Source organism: Daktulosphaira vitifoliae, unplaced genomic scaffold (genome assembly GCF_025091365.1).
Source record: "Daktulosphaira vitifoliae isolate Bord-2020 unplaced genomic scaffold, ASM2509136v1 Scaffold_1, whole genome shotgun sequence".
In the NCBI taxonomy this organism is placed as follows: domain Eukaryota; kingdom Metazoa; phylum Arthropoda; class Insecta; order Hemiptera; family Phylloxeridae; genus Daktulosphaira; species Daktulosphaira vitifoliae.
Genome location: NW_026099572.1, coordinates 30443729 through 30465008, shown reverse-complemented (window position 1 = coordinate 30465008; position 21280 = coordinate 30443729). Strand labels below are relative to the sequence as shown.

Here is a 21280-nt window from a genome sequence, read left to right as displayed (position 1 = left end):
CAAAAAAATAGGTTAAAATTGAAAATTTGGACTGATTATTTTTAACATATTAAAAATCAAATCAGTAATAATTTGAAAACAAATTTTTTTTTCTTTTAATTATTATTTTATATATATAATTAGTAATAATATAAAAAATTAGAAGTGATAGAAATAGTCTTAGTGCAGATTTGAAAACAACGCGAAAAGTTGATTTAGAAAAGTATATTTTTGCTTCTGATGAAAGTTCCTTGTAGTCCAGTGCATTTTTTTATAGTAACAAACAGTTTTTATTGAAAATTATTGTATCAAGCCCTTTAAATTTTTATACACGTAAAAGTAAAGCAAAATATAACTTCTTTATTATTTTTATAATTTCCCCGTTTAAATTACAATATTAAATTATTGAATATCAATTTCATACTAAATTTAATAATTATAATTAGTATATATTCATATATTATATTTTAAAATCAAAGAATTACTAATCAGGATATAATTAAAGAAATAAGAGTTGATGTTGCTTTTGGAATAATCCACCAATTTCCTACTTTAAAAAAAAAAAATTTGGTTGGGAATTTTATCTGCTATTCTCCAAAATTACACCTTTGTTGACTAGAATGAAACATTAAATAAAAAAATTTTATGAGAATTAAAACAATGTTATTTTTAAGATTAATATGTCGTCAGGAAATTTTATAATTACTATTTACAGTATATTTATCAGAAAAACTCATTATTTTTTTGCATTTTTATCGTAATAGAACACCTAAATAGAAATCATAGTATCATTTCTAAGTAATTTTTGGTATTTAAAAAGATTCTACAATTGAAATATCCAGAACTGAATTAATTTTAATGATTTACTTTAACTAAAAAAAAAAAAAATTATTTTGACTCCCTCTTGTGAGCATTTAAAGGGTTAGATTTATTTATTAATTTTTTTTTAAATTTAAGTATATTACATAAGCTTTAATTTAATATATATATAAAAGTGTCAGTCATTCCGGAACATTTTCAAAAGTTATGTTGAAAAAGTTAATTTTTTGTGAAAAAAGTTGTCATTTTAAATCGCCCCTTGTGGGCAGGTTAAGGGTTAAATTTATGAAAAAAATATACCAAACGAAAGGTAATGATATTACACACCTATATAAAAAAGAATTATATTGATATGTTCATTTTTGAAAAAGTTATAGCACTTTTAAGTAAAAAAAATTGAAAAAATTTCGAAAATTAGCGATTTTTAAATTTGTAATTTTTTTGGAGGTTTCCCCCTTTTACGGGGAACGAGGGAATTTTTTTCAATTTTTAAGGGTAATGTCTTCGACTAGATACGATTTGTGATCTTTTGACGTATCATTGAAAGAAATCGGTTCGGTGAGAGCTGAGAAAAAGTGGTAAGACACAAAAAAAAAATAAACACATCATAGTAAAATTAATACCTTCTCAGCTTCGCATCGAAGCTAAAAACACATCATAGTAAAATTAATACCTTCTCAGCTTCGCATCGAAGCTAAAATAAAATAAAATCGAGAATTTTCACACAAAAATAGCATTTGGTAGCCATTTTCACCGTGAAGATAAAATAAAGTCCGAAATTTTTTTTTCGCATAATAAAGTAAATTACATTAGCTTTCATTTAATATATATATAAAATTGTCAGACTTTCTGGAACACTTTCAAAAGTTAAGTTGAAAAAGTAAATTTTTAGTGAAAAAGTTGTCATTTTAAATCCTCCCCTGTAGGTAGGTAAAAAGTCAGATTTATAAAAAAAATATACCAAATGATAGGTAAAGATATCATGCATCTAAAAAAAAAGTTATATTGATCCATACATTTTTCAAAAAGCTATAGCATTATAAAGTTAAAAATTTAATTTAATTATTTTTAGAATTAATTAAAAAATTGGAAAATAAAATAAACATTTAATTTTCCAAATTTCTAATTAAAAATTATTAATTCATAGATAAATTATATTATAATTTATCTGTATAAATCACATATAATTCAATAGATAATTTGATGTTCCTTACATTTGGTAATGTTGGCTTAGAAATTGTCTGTCTACGTAATGGTTTCCATACTCCCATTGGTTTCATAAATGATAATGATGACTGATCTGCAATTGTATGTCTCCTATGTTGTTTTCTTAAAGAATGAAAATTTTTAGGTGATGAACCCAGTAATTCTTCTTTTTCTACATTAAAAAATTTAATTAACTAAATTTAATAAAAAAATCTTTAACATTTTGAAAATAGTTAAATATTTAAAATAGCTGTTTATTATAATCCTGTTGTATAATATTTAGAGAAAATGTTGAATTATTAAAGAAAAACTTATTGCAAAAATTTTTTAAAATTTATTATAATAATACATTAAAAAATTTGTTAATTTTAATCAATACTACTAATAAAAATGATAACTAAGAAAATAAATGTTGTGATAGATGCTTTTAGCAGAATTTATTAACATAATTTACCCACATAGTTAAAAATATAAATTTAAACCATTACCTATTTCAGATAATTATTATTTTTAGAATTTATACGAGCACAATAGAATGAGAGATATAAATTATTTTTCAATATTAATATTAGATTACTCTCTAATCTAGCTTAATATTAGATAAACCGATATCTAATTTATCGTACTGTTAATTTTTTAATGATTAACTATAAGCAAAAGCATTCAAAAAAGAAAATCATGCAAAATGTTGCCAAAATTAAGTAGAAAAATACATTACCTTAATTCATTTTCACAAAAATAATGATGATAAGAATTTTTAAATTGCCTTAATAATGCCAATAAAAAATAAATATTAATTGTCTAATAAATTGCTATATTATAGTATAAAAAAAATAATTTCTGTACAAAAAATATGTATAAGTATTTACAAAAAAAAAAAAAATAAGTAAAAAGCTTTTTATTACAAACTAAAAATAATTAAATAAACAAAAAAGTTTGATTTATGTGAAATTTTTATTTACATAATATAAATATAATTAATAAGTTTAGTCCCTCTAAATAGTTGAAGTTCTCATGTATGCAAAATTTTTAAAAATAATAAAAATTAAAATTAAATACATCAAATTTTTACTATAAATTTGGGGCAATTTATTTTAATAATTTATTTTAAAATTGATTTTTATCAAAATTTAAAAAACAAACTCCAAAATTAGGGTAAAAATTATTTTTTATAAATTAAGATTTGTTATGTATTGTTTTGTAAAAGTCAAATATAATCCAGACAGATGAAAGTTAAATATAAGAAATTTTTTAAGTAAAAAATAAATATAGAATAGTAAATAAAAATTGTATTGAATTAAATAGATAAATTATTTTAAATCTCAGGTTTCAAAAATTGTGTATATTTCTAAGGTATTTTCAAGATATTAAACAAGATTTTCTTTGTGTAATTGCATCTAATTCATAAGGACTATCACAAATGAACTGGTTTGGGTCACTACCTTTACTTGTTTTAGCTGTAAAAGTTAAATTATCTTGACTACTTGTTGAACTCTTTTGATCATCTTCTTCTTCTTCAGAATCTGAACTCTGAAATTGATAAAACAAATAAATAAAAAAATATTAAAATTTAAAAATGTGTAAATTAATGTATATTTTGGATAATTTTTATACCATTATTAATAATATTAAACTATTCTCCTTGTAAGTTTAATGTCCTCTTTTAAAGTTATACTTCTATTAAGGAGGAAAACCTACATAACTTCGTCCAGTGGAATCGATTCTGGGTTAACTTACTCAATGGAGCATAATGTGTTTCGAACTGAGATAATTATATAAGTAATTTATTTATTGCAAACCACAATGTTTGTTGTTTGATCAGTACTTTGGAAGTTATTAACATTTTTATATCTGAATGAGATAGTTATACAATCAACAAGTGACTAAAGATATACATAGTCATACCTCACTCCCTAGTCTATATTTTAAAATTGTCATAAATTATGAAGTACTGGTCCAAAAGTTGTTCTTAACTTGTTATTTTCTTAATTAGATAATTTCCTATTTCATAATATAGTTAAATATCTAAGCTTCAGATTAAAAAAATAAAGTTGAAACCTCATGAGTTTTAAGGGATGAAGCTAAAAAGTTAATGAGTAGTTAATAATTCAATAGTTATATCTAACTAAAGAAAACAAAACATTTTTTTTCCAATATTGTATTTATTTTGCAATTAATTAAATGGTTTACCCTGAATGATTGTTATGTCTATAGTAGGAGTCACTAAACAATTCAAAATTCAAAATGGAAGTCTCAAGAATAAAAATATTGAAAAATACTGATTTATAGCATTTGTACCTAAAGCAAAATTAATTCCAATTTCCTTTATTATTCTTGATTAGTAGTTCTTAGATTCAAAAGTATAATATATGAATAAATATATATTGTAGCAATTAAATATAGTATGAAATTGATATTTAATAATTGAATATTGTGATTTTTTGGAGAATTTATAAAAATTATAAATTAGATATAACATTTATGTCAAACGTGTATGAAAATTGAAGGGTTTGACACAAAACTTTTTAGATAATAATTTGTTAATTATGAATAAATGGTCTGCAATAAATTTTCATCAGAGCAAAAAATTAACTTTTATTGTTTAATTTTTCGTGCTAATTATATATCAGCAATTAAATGTTTTCCATCACCAATAATTTTTGATATTATTACTAATTAGATAAAAACTATAATATATAACTATAAAGAAAATAGTTCTGAATATTTAAATTATATCATCTATTTAAACACCAAAAGTTACATAAAAATTATTAATATTTCTTTTGAAATGATTTATTACAATAAAAAATAATTAAAAACACATATCATTTGTTTTTAAATTATAACAGATTTTGATTTTTAATATTTTAAAAATAATCAGTGCAAAATAACATTTTTAACCTATTTTTTTGGTATTTTTAAGTTTATAAAAAAAAAATAGTTGAATTTGATACCATAATTTTTAGCTCAATTTCAAGTTTAAAATTTACATTATTAAATAGAAAATGTTATGAGAATTAAAAAAATAGTACTGTTAAGATTAATCATTAAAATCATAGTAATCATTTCTATGTAAATTTTGATGATTAAAAATATTTTACAATAGAAATATTCAGAAGATAATTTATTTTAATGATTTACTTTAACTAAAAAAACCAATAAAAAAAAGTTGTTAAAAAAATCTACTCAATTGATTGTATTATAAATATTATGATTATAATTGTAAAACTTTTTTGTTAAATTCAGGTGAAACTATAATTATTCCTTTTAGAAATTATTTATATAACAACTTGTTACCAAACAATTTGGAATATTATTGACTCTTAGTAAAATACACACATAAAGTTGAAAAATTAATAAATTACTAAGCAAAATTATTTAATTTTGTAGTTGAAACCTTTTATCATACCTAATTCGACGACAAATATTTTAAAAAAAATGGAAATGAATGATTTTAATTGTCTATATGGAAAATGTGGGCTAAGTAACTTTGTAATTGATAAAGTGGAAATTTTTTCAATTTTTGAGGGTAAAATCTTTAACTAGATAGTAGTTGAAATTATTTGATGTATTTTGAATAAAAGTTGATCAAGTGAGAGCTAAGAAAATAAATGAATCACAAAAAAAACCATATAGTAAAAAAACTTTATTGTGAATAAGAAATTTCTTCAAACGAGGGGTGATTACAGTGATGGGGTTATTGGTATTCATTTAAGTTATTGAATTTAAATGAGATAAAAATCAAATGAGTTAAACAATTTTTTTCTAACTCAAAATCTTTTGTAATGTCTTTTAAAATAAAATAAAATACAAAATTGAGAATTTTAACACAAAAATAGCATATATTTGAATAGGGTAATCATTTTCACCATGAAGACAAAATAAAGTCTTACTTAATATTAAAGAACATTACATAAGCTTTAATTTAAAATATACATAAAAGTGTCAGTGTTTCGGAAACACTTTTAAAAGTTAAGTTGAAAAATTAATTTTTTGTGAAAAAGTTGTCATTTTAAATTCCCCCTGTGGGCAAGTAAAGGGTCACATATAAAAAAAAAATATACCAAATGATAGATAAAGACATCATACATCTATAAAAAAAAGAATTATGTTGATTCGGTTATTTTTAAAAAAGTTATAGCAATTTTAAGTAAAAAAATTTTCGAAAATTTGGGATTTTTAAATTTGTAATTTTTTTGGAGGTTTTCCCCATTTATGGGGAATGAGGGAAATTATTTCAATTTTTGGAATAATGTCTTTTACTAAATACGATTTGTGATTTTTTGACGTATTATTGAAAGCAATAGGTTCGGTGAGATCTAAGAAAAAGTGGTATCAATCACAAAAAAAAACGCATCATAGTAAAATTAATACCTTCTCAGCTTCACATCAAAGCTAAAATATTAAAAATTTTTATTTACCACTAAACGAGCTAATGCAGAAAAATCAACTTTGATAAGTTTGCGTTCTTTATTAGAATCTAGCATGTTTTTAATTGAATTGTTCATTGTTACATCTTCCTCTGGATTTTTCTTTAAAAAATCATCATAGTGAACTAAAAGAAATATTTAAAAGTTAAAATATTAAATATAAAAAAAAAAACATTTAATTTTAATTTAAATACTTTTGGATTTATTCAGCCGGGAAGAACTTGGAGGACTTGATGTTGATCTTGTAGATTTAATGTTTCGTAGTGAATTTCCTAAAAGAAGCATAAAATGCAATAATGTAGCATAACAATTGTTAATAAACATTTTTTACTAGTTAATGAAGTAGAACGTAATTTAACATTTCCACTTTTAATACATTCTAATAAATGTTCCCTGGGTGAAAGTTTATCTTGTCGCTTGGGAGCTAATTTTCTCTCAGCTGCCTAAAATATAAACAAAATTGTTACTTATCTTTTTTTTTTTTTTTTTAAAGAAAATTTGTGGTAGTTTTATTAATATATTTATAAATACTGCATAAAATCAATTATAATAAAAAATTTGTAATTTTATTATAAATAAATCTTACACTTTTTAAGGGAGGTCTAGACCTAATAAATTCAAGAATAGCATCATGAGCATCTCTTTGAATTCTTGCAGGAATCTCAGGTGGAGTTACTCTTTTTAAAGTATATCTCCTAGATCTTATATCATCCATTAACATTTCATATGGAGTTAAAGCATATTCAACAAATTCACCTCCTACATGAGGTCTTCGATCAACTTTTTTTAGTTGAACACCACGTCGGAGTTCACGAATTAATTGTATCCATAAGCGCGCCTGTAATTAAAAACATATTTAGTAATATACTACATAATAAAAATTGAAATTTTATAAAATTAAAATTATTAATAATTACAATCAAAATGAAATAAAAATGACTTTTGACAAAATTTAAATAAATAAATCTTATCTTAAGATTGTTAACTCAATTTTTTAAATGATAATAAGTTGTTTTCTAAGAAACTTCATAATGTATAAAAAATCAAAACATACTTGCATAATACTCCATTTTCTGCGACTAGACAGCTTTGCAATGCAAAAGTATATTATATACCAAATTAAATACACTTGTAATAAAGGGTATGTACAATTTATTAACATAATATTGTTTGAATAAGATTTTTAGCAAGTACTTGAAATATTTAAATTAATATGATACAAGTAGTAGTAACTAGGGATGTGAAAATTTTATTATGGTTTAAATAATAATTTACATTTATTATTGAAAGTAGTGCATTTTTTATAATAAATAATTGCTAATTTTTAGCTTTGATGCAAAGCTAAGAAAAGTATTAGTTTACCATGTATTTTTTTTTGTCCATGAAATTTTCAGCTGTCATTGAAACCGATTTTGTAAATTTATGTGTTAAAAGAACACGTTTTCTAAATAGTGAATCATTGCCAAAAATTAGAAAAAACCTCAAATTTCAAAAATAAGAAAAATATCTCAAAATTAAACTTTATTAAAAATGGCTTTTTCAAAAAAATTGTCTGTATTTTAAAACTACTATAACTTTATTTTAAAAACACTGATCCTAATGAAATTTCAAAGGAATATACTACAGATAACAAGCTTACTTTTGGTAAGCTTTTTATGAAAATCCAACAAAAAATTTAATACTAGAAAAGTTTTACCCACGTATGACAATATTTTTTTAAAGTCAATTTATTTATATGATCTGAAACGCCTGCATTCTCAGGACATATACTAAATTAAAGCTTAAAACATCCCAACTATTTAAAAAGCCTTTAATTTTTAGTGAAATTTTAAAACATCACAATTTGTAAAATTACACAAATAAAAATTATTGTTCAATTTAGTAAATACTCAATGAAGTAATTTTTATAATTTTGATTTTAATTACTATCAAATATCATCTATTATTATATTATCACCACTATGCCGCTTTCCAACTGTGCTGGTGTTATCCTTTTTATTTTCATAATAATTTTATTTTTATGTATGGTTAAAAAAAAAAATATGTGTACATCCCATTATAAGTCAAATAAATATTGAATCTTTAAACTAACTATGCTGTATAAAATGCATACAAATTTTAATCTAAATTATTGTGTAAAAGTTGATATCTTAAACATTTTTAAGGAATTAATAAACTAAGCAGTGATGTGCATAAAAAAAAAATATTAATCTATATATTTTTTTTTTTTACTTATCAAATATATCAGATTATAAATAAAACAAAATCACATAGCTTTAGTAATAATCAATCAAAGATTTTTAATATTTTTAATAATGGTTAAATTAATTATTTTTAATGTACTAATTAAGAACGTATACTTCTATTCTAGCTTTATTCAATAACCAATAAAAATAATAATAACCTATAATGAACTTTTCTTTTTTTTTATCTTGAATAAACTTAAAAAATCAATACTCCAAAATAATAAAGTTGAAATATAAAAATGTAAAATGAAAAGAATCAAATTTCAAATATTTAATAAAACATTAAACATAAAAATACATAATTTAAAAAATAATAATGTTGAACTTACCCAATCACTATAATCTAATGTACTTAATTCTGATGAACTTGAATTTCTATGTCGTAAACAAACTGAACCATCTGATAATTTATTTAAAAATGAAGATAGTTCTAAAGCTTCTGCTACTAAAGCTCTACATACTGCTTTATAGTGTGTTTCAGAACCTAACCCTGATATTCCAATATGTTTGCTACATTCCTGAAGATAAAATTACATAATTTGTGCATATTATTCTAAACATTTTAAAATGCTAATTTGTTTTCATAAAATAAAAAAAAGGTCTTATTTTATTGGATATAAAAATATTTAAGTAATAAATAGTATTTACTTCTAATACATCATCAAACGTGGTGAGATTATTTTGTAAGGTTTCTTCACATTCAGCTGAATCTCTTTCAATTCCTTCATCATCAGTTTCTCCAGATTGGCCTTGGTCAATAGATTGAGCATCACAGCTATATTCAACTGACAAAACACCCACATTAATATAAAAAAGTTATCATATTTAAAATAAGACAATAATAATTATTTTAGAATATAATAAATCCTTAAAAAACTTTTTTTTGGGTAACATAATTTTTAGGAATCAATAATTTGTTGACTTAAATATACTTAACATTAAATTTTAAAAAGTTTTTACCATTTATAATTGAAAATTAAAAACTACTGTAGTTAAATAAACTATTTATATATTCTAAATTTACTTACAAGAAGCAACCATTCGTTTTATAAGAGATTCTAATTCAGGATTCAATGATCTTTCTTCATCCTCATCAATACCAAAGTCTAAAACTTGAAAAACTATGTATCCCAAACTAGCTATTATCTATAATTATGATATTCAATATTAACAATTACATTTTTTTTTTTTTTAAATCATAATTAACATTTTTTATATACCACAACTATCATTTATTATACAAATTAGATAATATCATTTTTAATTGATTTAATTATTGAATATTATGAACTACCTCTTAAATATTGTATCCTATATTTCATATGGATACATATCAAATGTGCAAAATACACATATATATTTCATTTTAGTTATATTTGTAGTTTTAATTTTTTTTCAATTTGAAATTACCATCATTATTTAATGAACATACATATAATACCAATTTTTAAATATAGTATGAAATATGGTGTTTCTAACTTTAATAACATCTTTATTAAAATTCAATATAATTAAACATTAAATAAAGGTAATAATTAAATTTTAAAAAAAAACAAATTATTGTATTTAGGCATTAAACTAATGATGTTAACTACTGGAATAAAAATTGAAATAAATTTTTTTCAATAATTTGATAAGTAAACTACTATAAAGAAGTTGGACAGTCATTAGTTTTTAATTATCATCACTATTAAAACTACATTTTTGTTTTTAAATTTTACATAAATAAATCTTTAATATTTAAATATTGGTAGAAAAATTATTAGCACAAATAAATATATTACTAATGACTTGACAAAAAATAATATCTGACATTTTTGCAATAATAACATTCTGGTAATGTTTAATTCATCTTTTCCAAAAGAATATAATTTTATATAAGTCTATCCAACATACTAAGATTTATTTTATACTAAAATAATAATTAATTTTTTTATTTAACAAATCATATCTGCTTATAAACCCGATAATAAGGACTGTTTAATTTAATATACACTCATTTTGTACATTATCATTGAAGATTTTACATTTTAAAATGTAAAAGTTTTTTTTAAATCTCATAATAAAAGTTTATAAATAAATAAAAATAATTGTTTAAAAATATATAAATCAATTTTCAGTCTATTGTGAAAAATTTATTCATTTAAATTTATTTTTTATTAATTACATATTACTAAATAATCAGTTATATTAAATAAAAACAATGTTAAAATATTAATAAATATTTAACATAAATAAAAACATATCTCAATTGTTTCATGTAAATGAATGGATATTATGAGAAGGTGGTCATGTTGAACATAGTAGCTTTCAGGAGACAAAAATAAGAAATATTATAACCCAATAATAAATGTTTTATCAGTTTAAAATAATAATATTATAAAATTTAACCAAAATTTGAAAATAAGAGCTGTATTCCCAAATACAGCAGAATATTCTCAATAAAAGTGAATAAAATAACCTTAGAATAACAAAATTTCACTAGATTATCTTTTTGCAAAAAATTACCATAAAAATCTAAAATTATTTAGTGGATATTTTACTATCTAATTTGTCTGTAAATGTGATATTATTGAAAAACTTACATGTTTCTTCAGAACAGTTTTTTCATCATTTGCATTGCCATGTTTTTCTATATTTTCAAAACTTGCAGCTAAAATATAAGAAAAAAGTTTATATAATAATTGATAAGGTAAAAATCAATTAAAACTATTAAATCAAATAACGGTAGAATGAGATTTTGCTTCTAGCAAATGAAAGATATTGACATAATAAATAAAAATTCAGAAAAATTTACTGTTTACTATAAACAAATTATATTAATAATAGTATATATAAATGTAAACAAGTTTATTCCTAGTAGTATAAACTTCAGTATTTATTTAACAATTCTTCTTTTAAGAATAACTTTTCGAAACAAGTTATTTCAAGTTTATTCGTGTTAAAGAGAAGTCAAAATAAAATAATAAATTATATTAAATGTAATATAAAATCTATAATTTATTTAATTTTTTTAAAAATATAACGTGTAAAGGCATGTGTTCTGACTTCATGATTGAATTCTGCACAAATGAAATATACCATAAGAATTTATTTTTTACTTAATATTAATATTTGAACATTATAATGTTTTAGAAAATGTTATCCTTTAATTAACATACCATTATGAAAATTACAAATAAAATTTATCATAAGTTAATAAAAGTTATGAGTTATTAAATTTTTGATATTAGTTAGACCTAAAAGTAGTAAGTATATAAAGAATGTTTAGTTTGTCTATAATAATAACTAGATATAAAATGTTGAACTTAGAAAAAATCTTTTTAAAGTTGATAAAAACAATTTTTGTTATTATGCAAACTCTTTTTCAAAATAATATAATGAATTATTTGAAAAATAGAAAAAAATTATATAAGCATTATGTGAATATACTTAAATGCATATTAGGCAAATAACTTAATAACTTATATTTATTAATCTAAAGTTAGGGATATTTTAATTTCTGGATACATTAAACATATTTTATATCAAAGAAAATTATTTTTTCATCTTTTATTATCTGTTAAGACAATACTTATACTTTATATATTTATAAATATAAAAAAATCTGTCAGAAATATAAATTTTAAACAAATTTTAATGTAAATGTCAAATTTTACAAACAAAAACAATGTAATTAGACATACCTGTTTCAGAATTTCCAATGATAGTACAAGGATGTATGTATCCATCTTTATGTATACGAACTTCATTTAAATTTCTTACTACCCGACATTTACTAGGTTCATGTTCAAATGCATACTTAAAGCATTTAGTACATTGATAACATAAAGCCCATGCATGTTCCTCACTAACCGGGGTATTAAATGATTTTATTATATCAATTAAAGAAACACAGTCATCTTCATCCAATTTACACAGACAAGGTTTTTGAGTGTTAGAACCATCCATTTTATTTTATATACATACGTTCTAGAAGCACTATTGTCCAAAATAAAAGTTAAATTTCATCATTGTACAACTTGATTTTAATATGAACACAGTTCAAAATAAATAATTACCTAGAGTTATGTAGACACTTAATTATTAAACACAAAAAGCAAAGAACACCATCGCGTAAATGTTAATGTTATTAACACTGTGACTAAAAATGTTTATTTCCGTTACATAACTTTTTCAAACAAACGCATAAGAAATACAAAAAACAGTAACTTACTTAAATATCTCTTGCGATGTAAACAAGTAATTATTTTTAACTACAATATTAATGTTAATTAGATAACGACAAATATCGAAACGTCGAGTTGTATTCTTTCGTTCTTATTAATATTATTTTGTTAAGTTGTGATAAAAAAAATAATAATAATGGTAAAAACATACGACTGAAATATCAGTGTTTACTCTTTGAAAATATAAAACTATTGTTCAAAAAAAAGTTTTTACTTGCCTGGTTGTATATATTTGATTAAAATTTGAATATATAACATTTTTTGATCAAAAATTTACAAACACCCCCTTAAAAAAAATGGAAATAACAATTATCATAAAAAAAAAAAAAAATGTTTTGATAAATAATATTTATTTTAGTTGCGGCAGTTTTAGAAATTTCATTGCTCCGAAAAATTTTTCTCTATCACCTAAAATATTCCCCTTAATATGATACTGTTTAAGGGGATTTAATACATAAAATATACCTCCAATTGAATATTAAGATTGTAGTTAATTTTTATTAAGTAACAACTTGAATTAATTCATTACATTAGAAATTTATAATATAATGAAGTTAATCCTATTTACTATACTATATTCTGTTAGTCAATTAATTTTGTAAACTAATAAGTAGAAAAAATTATTTGAAATAATTTATCTATTATAACAATATTTTTTTATGATTTCATTAATAGAAACCAGGCACATACAAATCAAAGATGATACTTGAAAAATTTCCTTACATCTTGACAAATAATAAATATTTTGTTTTAGGAAAGTTATTAGCAAAAAATTAATCATGAGTATATTAGTAGAAAAAAAATATTAGAAGCTCGTCCCTCATTCTTTTAATTTAACTATTTTTTTAAGTTATACAAACCCATTAATAATTTTAATTGTTGGTACAAAATAATGCATTAAATGTATTGTAAACGATTTGTTTATTAAATTTGTTAAACCATAATATTTACTAAATAAAGATTTAAAAATATTTACTAATACATAAATTAGTTCTGCTTTTAAAAAAAACGAATGTCCTTAACTTCAAATTAAACTTTTTGTGAATTACATAATAATAAAAACAACTAGAGCGTCTTATCCACCACCCCACCCCGCACAAAAAAAATAATTTATGTATTATGTTAGCCATTTTATAACAAATATTAGTATAGGGCTTATGTTTTCACATAAGCCTATTGCCTATAATTAATCCTATCCCTATAAATTATCTACGCTTCACACAAACACCTTAATTTTTCAGAGGAGCGTTAAAATCGGTTATACACTCCAATATTTCTTATTAAACTTGTAAATTAAAATGTTAAAAATATTATTAGTTTTTTACAAAGTTATAAACTTAATAAATGTCTAATACTTAAATAAAAATTGATTGGAATATAACTAAAAAAAATTTTAATAGTTTTACAGAGTGAATAATTTTTCATGTATCGCTATATTTTTTTTTAAATAATAATAATATTAAAAATATTTTTTTGGTTTTATTGAGTAGTATTTATCCCTCGATTTAAAAGTGGCTAAATACTTTTTAAGTCCGACTTTTATCCCTTATAAGAGTAACATTTTTTTTTTTAATGGTAAAATATATATATTTACCTAGCTTAAAATATAAATTATTTAACTAAGAAAATTACTGGTCGATAATAACATTAAGACCAGTACTACGAAACTTAATAGCATTTTCATATGTAGCCGAGTGGAAAGTGCTACTGAGAAATGTCTAGACATTTCTATTATTAGGTAATGATGAAAAATAATCATTCTTGATATACTCATATTGAAAATGAATACTGAAATCAATCGATTCAAGTAGTAAAAGCGAAAAATTCTCATAATCGGCTGAATGATCTTAGATGTATGGTTCAGAGACTATATTGCATGAGAGAACACAAAGACTATTATCTTACACAATAGTAACTCAGATGTGTTTTCTCGTGGCCGGTGGTATAGCAATAAGTTTTTAAGCATATTGGCAACGTTGCTTTGATAAGTCTGTAGAATTAAAAGGGACGAAGCGTTAAAAACGTTCCTAACGCTTATCGATGCCACGTTGCCAATTTTTTCATTAAATTATATTATATTTGAATTTGCGTGTTTACTATATGGTTTGATTGTCTTCAGTATTCATTTGCTCAAATATTAGTAATCATTCAATTTTATTTTCCAAGTAATTTTTATGTTATCTAATATATTGTTTCCAACAGCTGAAAACGATTATTTGAATTTGTCACTCAAATAAATTAAAATTATTGCTATTAATAGACTTCCGGACAGTCTTTTTTTTTTTTATATGTTATCTATTGCCCATTAGTATTATAAGTAAATTAATTTTATCATATGTATGCTGTAAATAATGTCGGTTTAGTCAATTCGATACACATTCAAGCACCATTTTCACTACATTATTATTATTTTTTCTTCTATTTTTAGTATATATTCTTGTTATGTTTGTATGATAGTTTAAAATTTTAATTTTACACTTCATTTGAAACTGAATATATGTTGTAATTTACATTAATTAAATTATAGTTGAATAGTAATCTACATAAGACAATCAATCCCCATAAATATCAACAAATCTGTTATTTCATGATAGACAATTTTATTACCATTGTTATCTTTTAACTTATAACTTATAAATAATTAACTTATAACTTATAACTTGTACATTTTAATTTATAAACAAATTTCCTGTTATCTTTAATCAAATTGGTCATTTTTTTATTATTTCATTAATGTATTTCTTTGCTCTGTTTATAAATAGAGAATGTAAGATTTCATTTTGTTTTAATTATATTTACACATTTATTTTCTAAAGCTAGTAGGAAAAAATGTTGATTATTTTATAATCAATTGCAATACTTAACAAATATTTTGAGTAAATAAATTTATAAAAATTTTAATTATCGTATTATTATTACATTGAAAAAAGTAGTTCTGTGGTATTTTTAGAACTAGTAGGTTATAGATTTTCATTATATTTATGGGGTTAAAATAACACTAGTTTATAGTGTTTATTTGACTAGTGTATTTTTCGTTTTGAGGATATTAGTTAAAGTAAAACTTGAATTATAAATTTTTGTATTTCTTATTTTGACATGTTCAAAATAATGTATTAAATTCGACGGTTCGGTGTTGCTAAGTAAATTTTATTAGACTAAATTAGATCCATGATTATCTAACTTTATTGGTTGTAATTAAAACAACTACAATATTTTTTTGTGAGGAGATTGGTGATTATTTCATCAATTTAATGGTACTAATATCTAAAAAAATTGACGTAGCACTTCGTATTCTAAGGTATCTAAGATAACCAAACATCGACACACTTCTACCTTATTTAAAGTGTTCAACAGTCACATTTAATTTCGTGTTAAATATTATTAATCAAACAAAAATTATTAAAATTTCAATAAAAAATTATATAGAATAAAATTATGGATGTTTTTATTCGATAGTTAAAAAAAAATATTGAATATATATTGGATAGATAAAACAATTTATAGCGTCGTCATTAGTCAGTAATAAAATATTTCAAGTACATATATTTTTCAGTACCCCAAGACAAACGTTGAGAATCCACTACAACCTCAAAAAAATAATTTACGCTTTTATAATATTGTTTCAAGGGGTAAGCAAAAAATTCTTTTATGTAGTACTTATGTAAATTGTTAACATTAATATCAACCCATTTTTCAAATTCAAATCTAAAGAAAATACACTAAGAGCCTCGCAACCCATTAACTTAAAAATTTTATTTTATTTTATAACCATTTTTAAAAATAATAACCTATAATGTAGAAAATTAAAAAACTGAAAGCATAATAATTAATTATCAAACATCAAACAATTTAAATGGATAGGCATTTTTATGTACATAATATACAGAATGTTATTTATTACAAAGTAAAATACAAACACTTATAACTTTTAATATTTCATTTTTATAAAATAATTTCAATTATACTTTTATTACATTGAGTATAAACAATCTATTAATATGTTAACTCAACTAAAAAATAAACAAATATAACTTCTTAAAAAATAAAGAAAAAATGTATCTGTTAACAACATAATTTTATTAAGAGATTTTACTTGAGTTTTTTCTCCAGCATTTCCATATACCTAGATTCTGAAAAGATATAAACCATTTTAATATTAAAATCTTCAACTATCACATGGTAAATATTTTTTAGAATACAATAATTACCATTATCACAAAAAATTACATTCTTACCTCATGCCAAATAAAACTACACAAGACTTTTGTGGTATTACTAATGAAGGACATTAAAAAAAAAGCACGCAGCATATAATTTTACTTTAAGGAATTTTAAAACCAATGCTGTCTTGCATAAAATTTCCATATCACAGAGTTGATATAGAAATAATTAATCAATTTTAAAATTGGTAGATAAGCCAGGATTCCAAAATTATATAAGTTTTCATAATTAATAAGAGTTAATAATAATAGTGGCTTATACAACTTGATTCATAACGTGTTATACCCTGGAGTACAAATATAAGGTTTCAATTTGTTCAGCAAACTGTAGTAATAAACTTTTTTAAGTTAATTAGGTTACATATTTAAGATAATACTTATGATAAAAAAATCATGAATTGAAAACATTTCTTTAAATTATTTTAATTTATTTAATAACTTAAACAATTTTGATTATTATAATGTTAACATTTAAATAAATAAAACTTTTTTTAAACATATCATTTATAATTTTATATTTATTTTTCAAGTTAAAATTTTATAACAATATTATTGTTTTGTTCAGAAACTAAACAAAAATATTTTTCAATGAAGTTACAACATAATTAAAAAAACTATATCAATAAATATATTTTTTCTATAAATGTTTCAAAACTATTTAAAATTTCAAATTGCTAAAAAAAATAGATCTGTATATAAATAAAATTATAGAGTTCATTAATAAAGTGTAATTATTAATAAGTAACATTTTCAACCTCTAATAAAAATATAATAATATTATTTTGATTCTAAATAAATATATTTTAATACGGAAAACTTACCAAATCCCCTAAGGAAGTCCATATGTTCTCGATGCCTTCTTTCTTGAGCTCGAGCATTAACTTTTGCCAATTCAATCAAAGTTTTGGGTAGAATTTTTGCTAATACTTCAATTTCTGAACTGCAACTTCCTTGTCCACCATTTTCAATTTCATTAATTCTAGCCGCTTCCATATCTTCCATGACTACATGGAAAATAGAATCCATGGCTTCCATTTCATTTTGTATTTTAGCTGTCTGAATAGTAGTTTCCACTTCTGTACCCAGTCTTTTAGCCTTTTTTAAAGTTTTAAATCTATAAAAAAATCTATAGTTGAAGAAGTAATGAAATATTGAGTGCTTTGAAAAATATAAAAATTATAGAAATACAAAAACAGTCTAATAGTCAAATATTCTAATATCACTTAATTTTTACATAAAACAAATTATCAATTAAATTTTTAGATTTTTTAGAAAATAAAATCATTTTTAAATAAAGAAAGATGATGAATATTTTCAAATAAAAAAAAAATAGTTTGTTTATAAATTAATCAAAAATAATAACTAAAATTATTTATAAATATTTACAGAAGAAACTATGAAAATATTTTATTATTTTTTTCATCTTTAACATCTTCTCTAAAAACTATGCTAGTGTTAGAGGATAGGAAAATCTATATAGCTCAGCGCAACATAATCAAATCCTAGTACCTACACACAGATGCATGATGCTTTCTAGACTGGACTAAGTGGGTTATCTACTTATTAAAATTTAATTTATCTAATTTAAGAGAGTTATACTTCAATATTCTAAAAACAAATTACTTAGTCATGCATTGTGTTGGTGTTCTTGTAATATTAAAGGTATCACTTATATTTTTTGCTATTGTATTCCACATCTCTTTTTTGCTCTTAAAAGTTTTATCTTTGCCCACATCAGTGATATATTCTTTATAGCTACTTAGCATCAATTTTACTTCTTCTGGTTTCCATTCAGCTAATACATAGATATACAAAATCATTGAAATATAATTAAAGCTATTTAAACTGCTACGTTTTTCTAAATTTATAACCTAGAAAAATTCTTTTAAATTTACTTTAATAAAATAAAATTTTTAGAAGTTACATTTTTTTAAATATATTTACTTTAAAAATTTTAAATAATTTGATTTTTTTTTATTATCATTATAAATGTCATCATTAATTGAACTTGTGTAAAATTAGGTTTTAAAATTCTTAAAAAATTTGATTTTCTAATCAAAAATATTGATTTAACCTTTTTAGTAAAAGTATTTTACTAAAGGATACTAAATTTTGCACAGTATTTAAGTATAACTTTTACTAATTATATTATAAAAGTACTGAAAAAGTTATAACAAAATTTAAGTTTTTCAAAATTATTTTTTTTTTAAATTTTCATTATAATGGAAACTTACAATATATTGTAGTTAATTTTTTATATACTATTTTCAAAGCATAATATATTATTTATTATAGGCATATTTTTTCATTTTTAAAAAATCTATTCTACTATTATATATGATCAATTAAAATTATATTAATATTTAATAAAAAATTTGAATGATAAGATTACATATTTTTAACAAAAACTAATTAATAAAGTAATAAATTAGATTTATTTTATTTTATTCTATTTTAAAAAAGCCAAATAAAATCTTAAATTAATCATAATAAAATTTATTATTTATATATATAAGATTTATTAGTGCAATCATTTTAAATTAGTATCTTACTATTAAAATTAAAGATTTAATTGTAATTAAGTACTTATTAATTTTTTAATTATTATAAATAACCTTTAAATTTTTGAGTATTGTACAAATATATATATATATAAATATCTATGTATAATATCGGGCAAACCCTTATCTATGCACTGTATAATAACGACTGAGTAGACAATCTATAATTATTATAATAAATGACGAAAAAATTGTTATTCAAAACTTACTTAATGGACCATGCTGATTTCTTAATCCAGATTTTGAAGTAGAATTTGTTACATTTGAAGTACTTGGTTCAGCTTGATTAAATTCAGTATTATTTGATGAATTGTCTACAAATTGAAATTGAACTGTATTCATATCTTGAACCCCTATTTAGTCAGAAATGTGATATTACGATTTTTAAAAGTTTTACTTATTTGAATTTTAAGATAAAATAAATCATATTTAAGAAATATATACCATTAGTGTAAACAAATCTATATTGAATATTATCATCTATCATAGAAGAGTCATCTTCATGTTCAATAATTGTAACATCATCATCATCATAATTGTGAGTATTATCTAAAATAATTTTATGAGACATTATACTTCAGAATTCTGTAAAAAAAATAAAATAATAATAAATATACAGGAATTTAAAAAATTGTTAAATAAAAAGAAGTAGTTTTAAATAAGACACATTGAAAGGAACTTTTTAAATGTAGAATATAACCAATAAGGAATGCCAATTCTTTTTTGGAAGCAGATAAAATGGCAAAGCTGAGGGCTTCTTTTTTCATTTCCCTAATTATTTTATAATCATAAATCTTGTAACAAGTAAATGAATCTAAGAACTTAAGTTAAAAAATAAATCAGGTATTTCATGAATAAGGCATTTCATTGATTACAGGGAATTAATTTGCTAAAAAAAGGAAGTTTAAATAATGAAATATCTTAATATGATAAAATTTAAATTAAATTAAGAAAAGTTGTATCAATAAGAAATAAATAGAACTAAAGAAAAATATTCTGATTTCGGTTGATAATCTTTTTTAATGCAAGTCTATATTAATAATTATCTAAATGCAAAAATAAGGTAAAACAAATCGAATAATTATTTTAAGATGTCTAGATAGATTTTTTACAATATAGGCTTCACAATCTTGTTGAAAAAAATTTTAATTTAATATATTTCACAAAATTATTCTTTATTGTTTTAAAGATTTGTCATATTAACATTTTTTCACTTACTTAAAGTTTCTATTAAAATTAATGTTTATCGTTAAAGTCTCAAAGAAATATTTTTAAATTTATCATTGTTTAATTTTTTAACAGGTAATTTTAAATAATGACAAAACATTAACTTAATGAATAAACTTAAGGAATAATCTTAAAAAATATAAAAGAATATACTCTAGATTGATGCTAAGCACGGTAGTTTAATTTTTTTAAGACATTTAATAAAAATCATTAGAATAAATTAGAAATAAGTTCAACACCAAGAGAAATAAAAATTAATCCGTTATTGATATATTATATATATTAAGTTGTAGTATGTTATCAAATTATAACCATAACCCAATACTTATCACATGCTACGGACCCATGTGAAGATAACTTTCT

General features: G+C 21.4%; 2 protein-coding genes across 4 annotated transcripts in view; both read right to left on the bottom strand.

Moving 5' to 3' along the window:
- Positions 1 to 13014, bottom strand: part of LOC126894032 (protein spire homolog 1) — an 18774-nt gene extending 5760 nt beyond the window's left edge. Inside the window, exons 1-14 of one of the 3 annotated variants that reach the window (XM_050664667.1) lie at positions 12897 to 13014; positions 12742 to 12824; positions 12367 to 12661; positions 11266 to 11333; positions 9709 to 9826; positions 9329 to 9465; positions 9010 to 9198; positions 7489 to 7521; positions 7021 to 7272; positions 6766 to 6877; positions 6629 to 6706; positions 6426 to 6559; positions 3447 to 3534; positions 2013 to 2176 (exon numbers count right to left, since the gene is read on the bottom strand). In XM_050664667.1, the coding sequence (XP_050520624.1) occupies positions 2013 to 2176; positions 3447 to 3534; positions 6426 to 6559; positions 6629 to 6706; positions 6766 to 6877; positions 7021 to 7272; positions 7489 to 7521; positions 9010 to 9198; positions 9329 to 9465; positions 9709 to 9826; positions 11266 to 11333; positions 12367 to 12631 (1638 nt within the window). In that variant the 5' untranslated portion in view covers positions 12632 to 12661; positions 12742 to 12824; positions 12897 to 13014. Of the gene's footprint in view, positions 1 to 2012; positions 2177 to 3446; positions 3535 to 6425; positions 6560 to 6628; positions 6707 to 6765; positions 6878 to 7020; positions 7273 to 7488; positions 7522 to 9009; positions 9199 to 9328; positions 9466 to 9708; positions 9827 to 11265; positions 11334 to 12366; positions 12662 to 12741 lie in introns of all 3 variants that reach the window. The other 2 variants (XM_050664666.1, XM_050664668.1) reach the window with 2 other exon arrangements.
- A 3820-nt stretch (positions 13015 to 16834) lies between these two features.
- LOC126894046 (uncharacterized) lies at positions 16835 to 20927 on the bottom strand. The gene is made up of 6 exons (XM_050664691.1): positions 20909 to 20927; positions 20135 to 20239; positions 19900 to 20043; positions 18753 to 18924; positions 17951 to 18255; positions 16835 to 17039 (listed from the first exon to the last, which is right to left on the bottom strand). Exons 2-6 carry the CDS (start codon positions 20175 to 20177, stop codon positions 16999 to 17001), a joined length of 705 nt encoding a protein of 234 aa, XP_050520648.1. The 5' UTR covers positions 20178 to 20239; positions 20909 to 20927; the 3' UTR covers positions 16835 to 16998.
- Between the last annotated feature and the right edge of the window lie 353 nt (positions 20928 to 21280).

Coding starts and splice junctions, on each gene's coding strand:
- LOC126894046 (XM_050664691.1), bottom strand. CDS start 20,177: ATGATAGATGATAATATTCAATATAGATTTGTTTACACTAATG. Junction 20,044..20,134: donor TAGATTTGTTTACACTAATG/GTATATATTTCT, acceptor CTGACTAAATAG/GGGTTCAAGATATGAATACA. Junction 17,040..17,950: donor GGACTTCCTTAGGGGATTTG/GTAAGTTTTCCG, acceptor ATATCTTTTCAG/AATCTAGGTATATGGAAATG.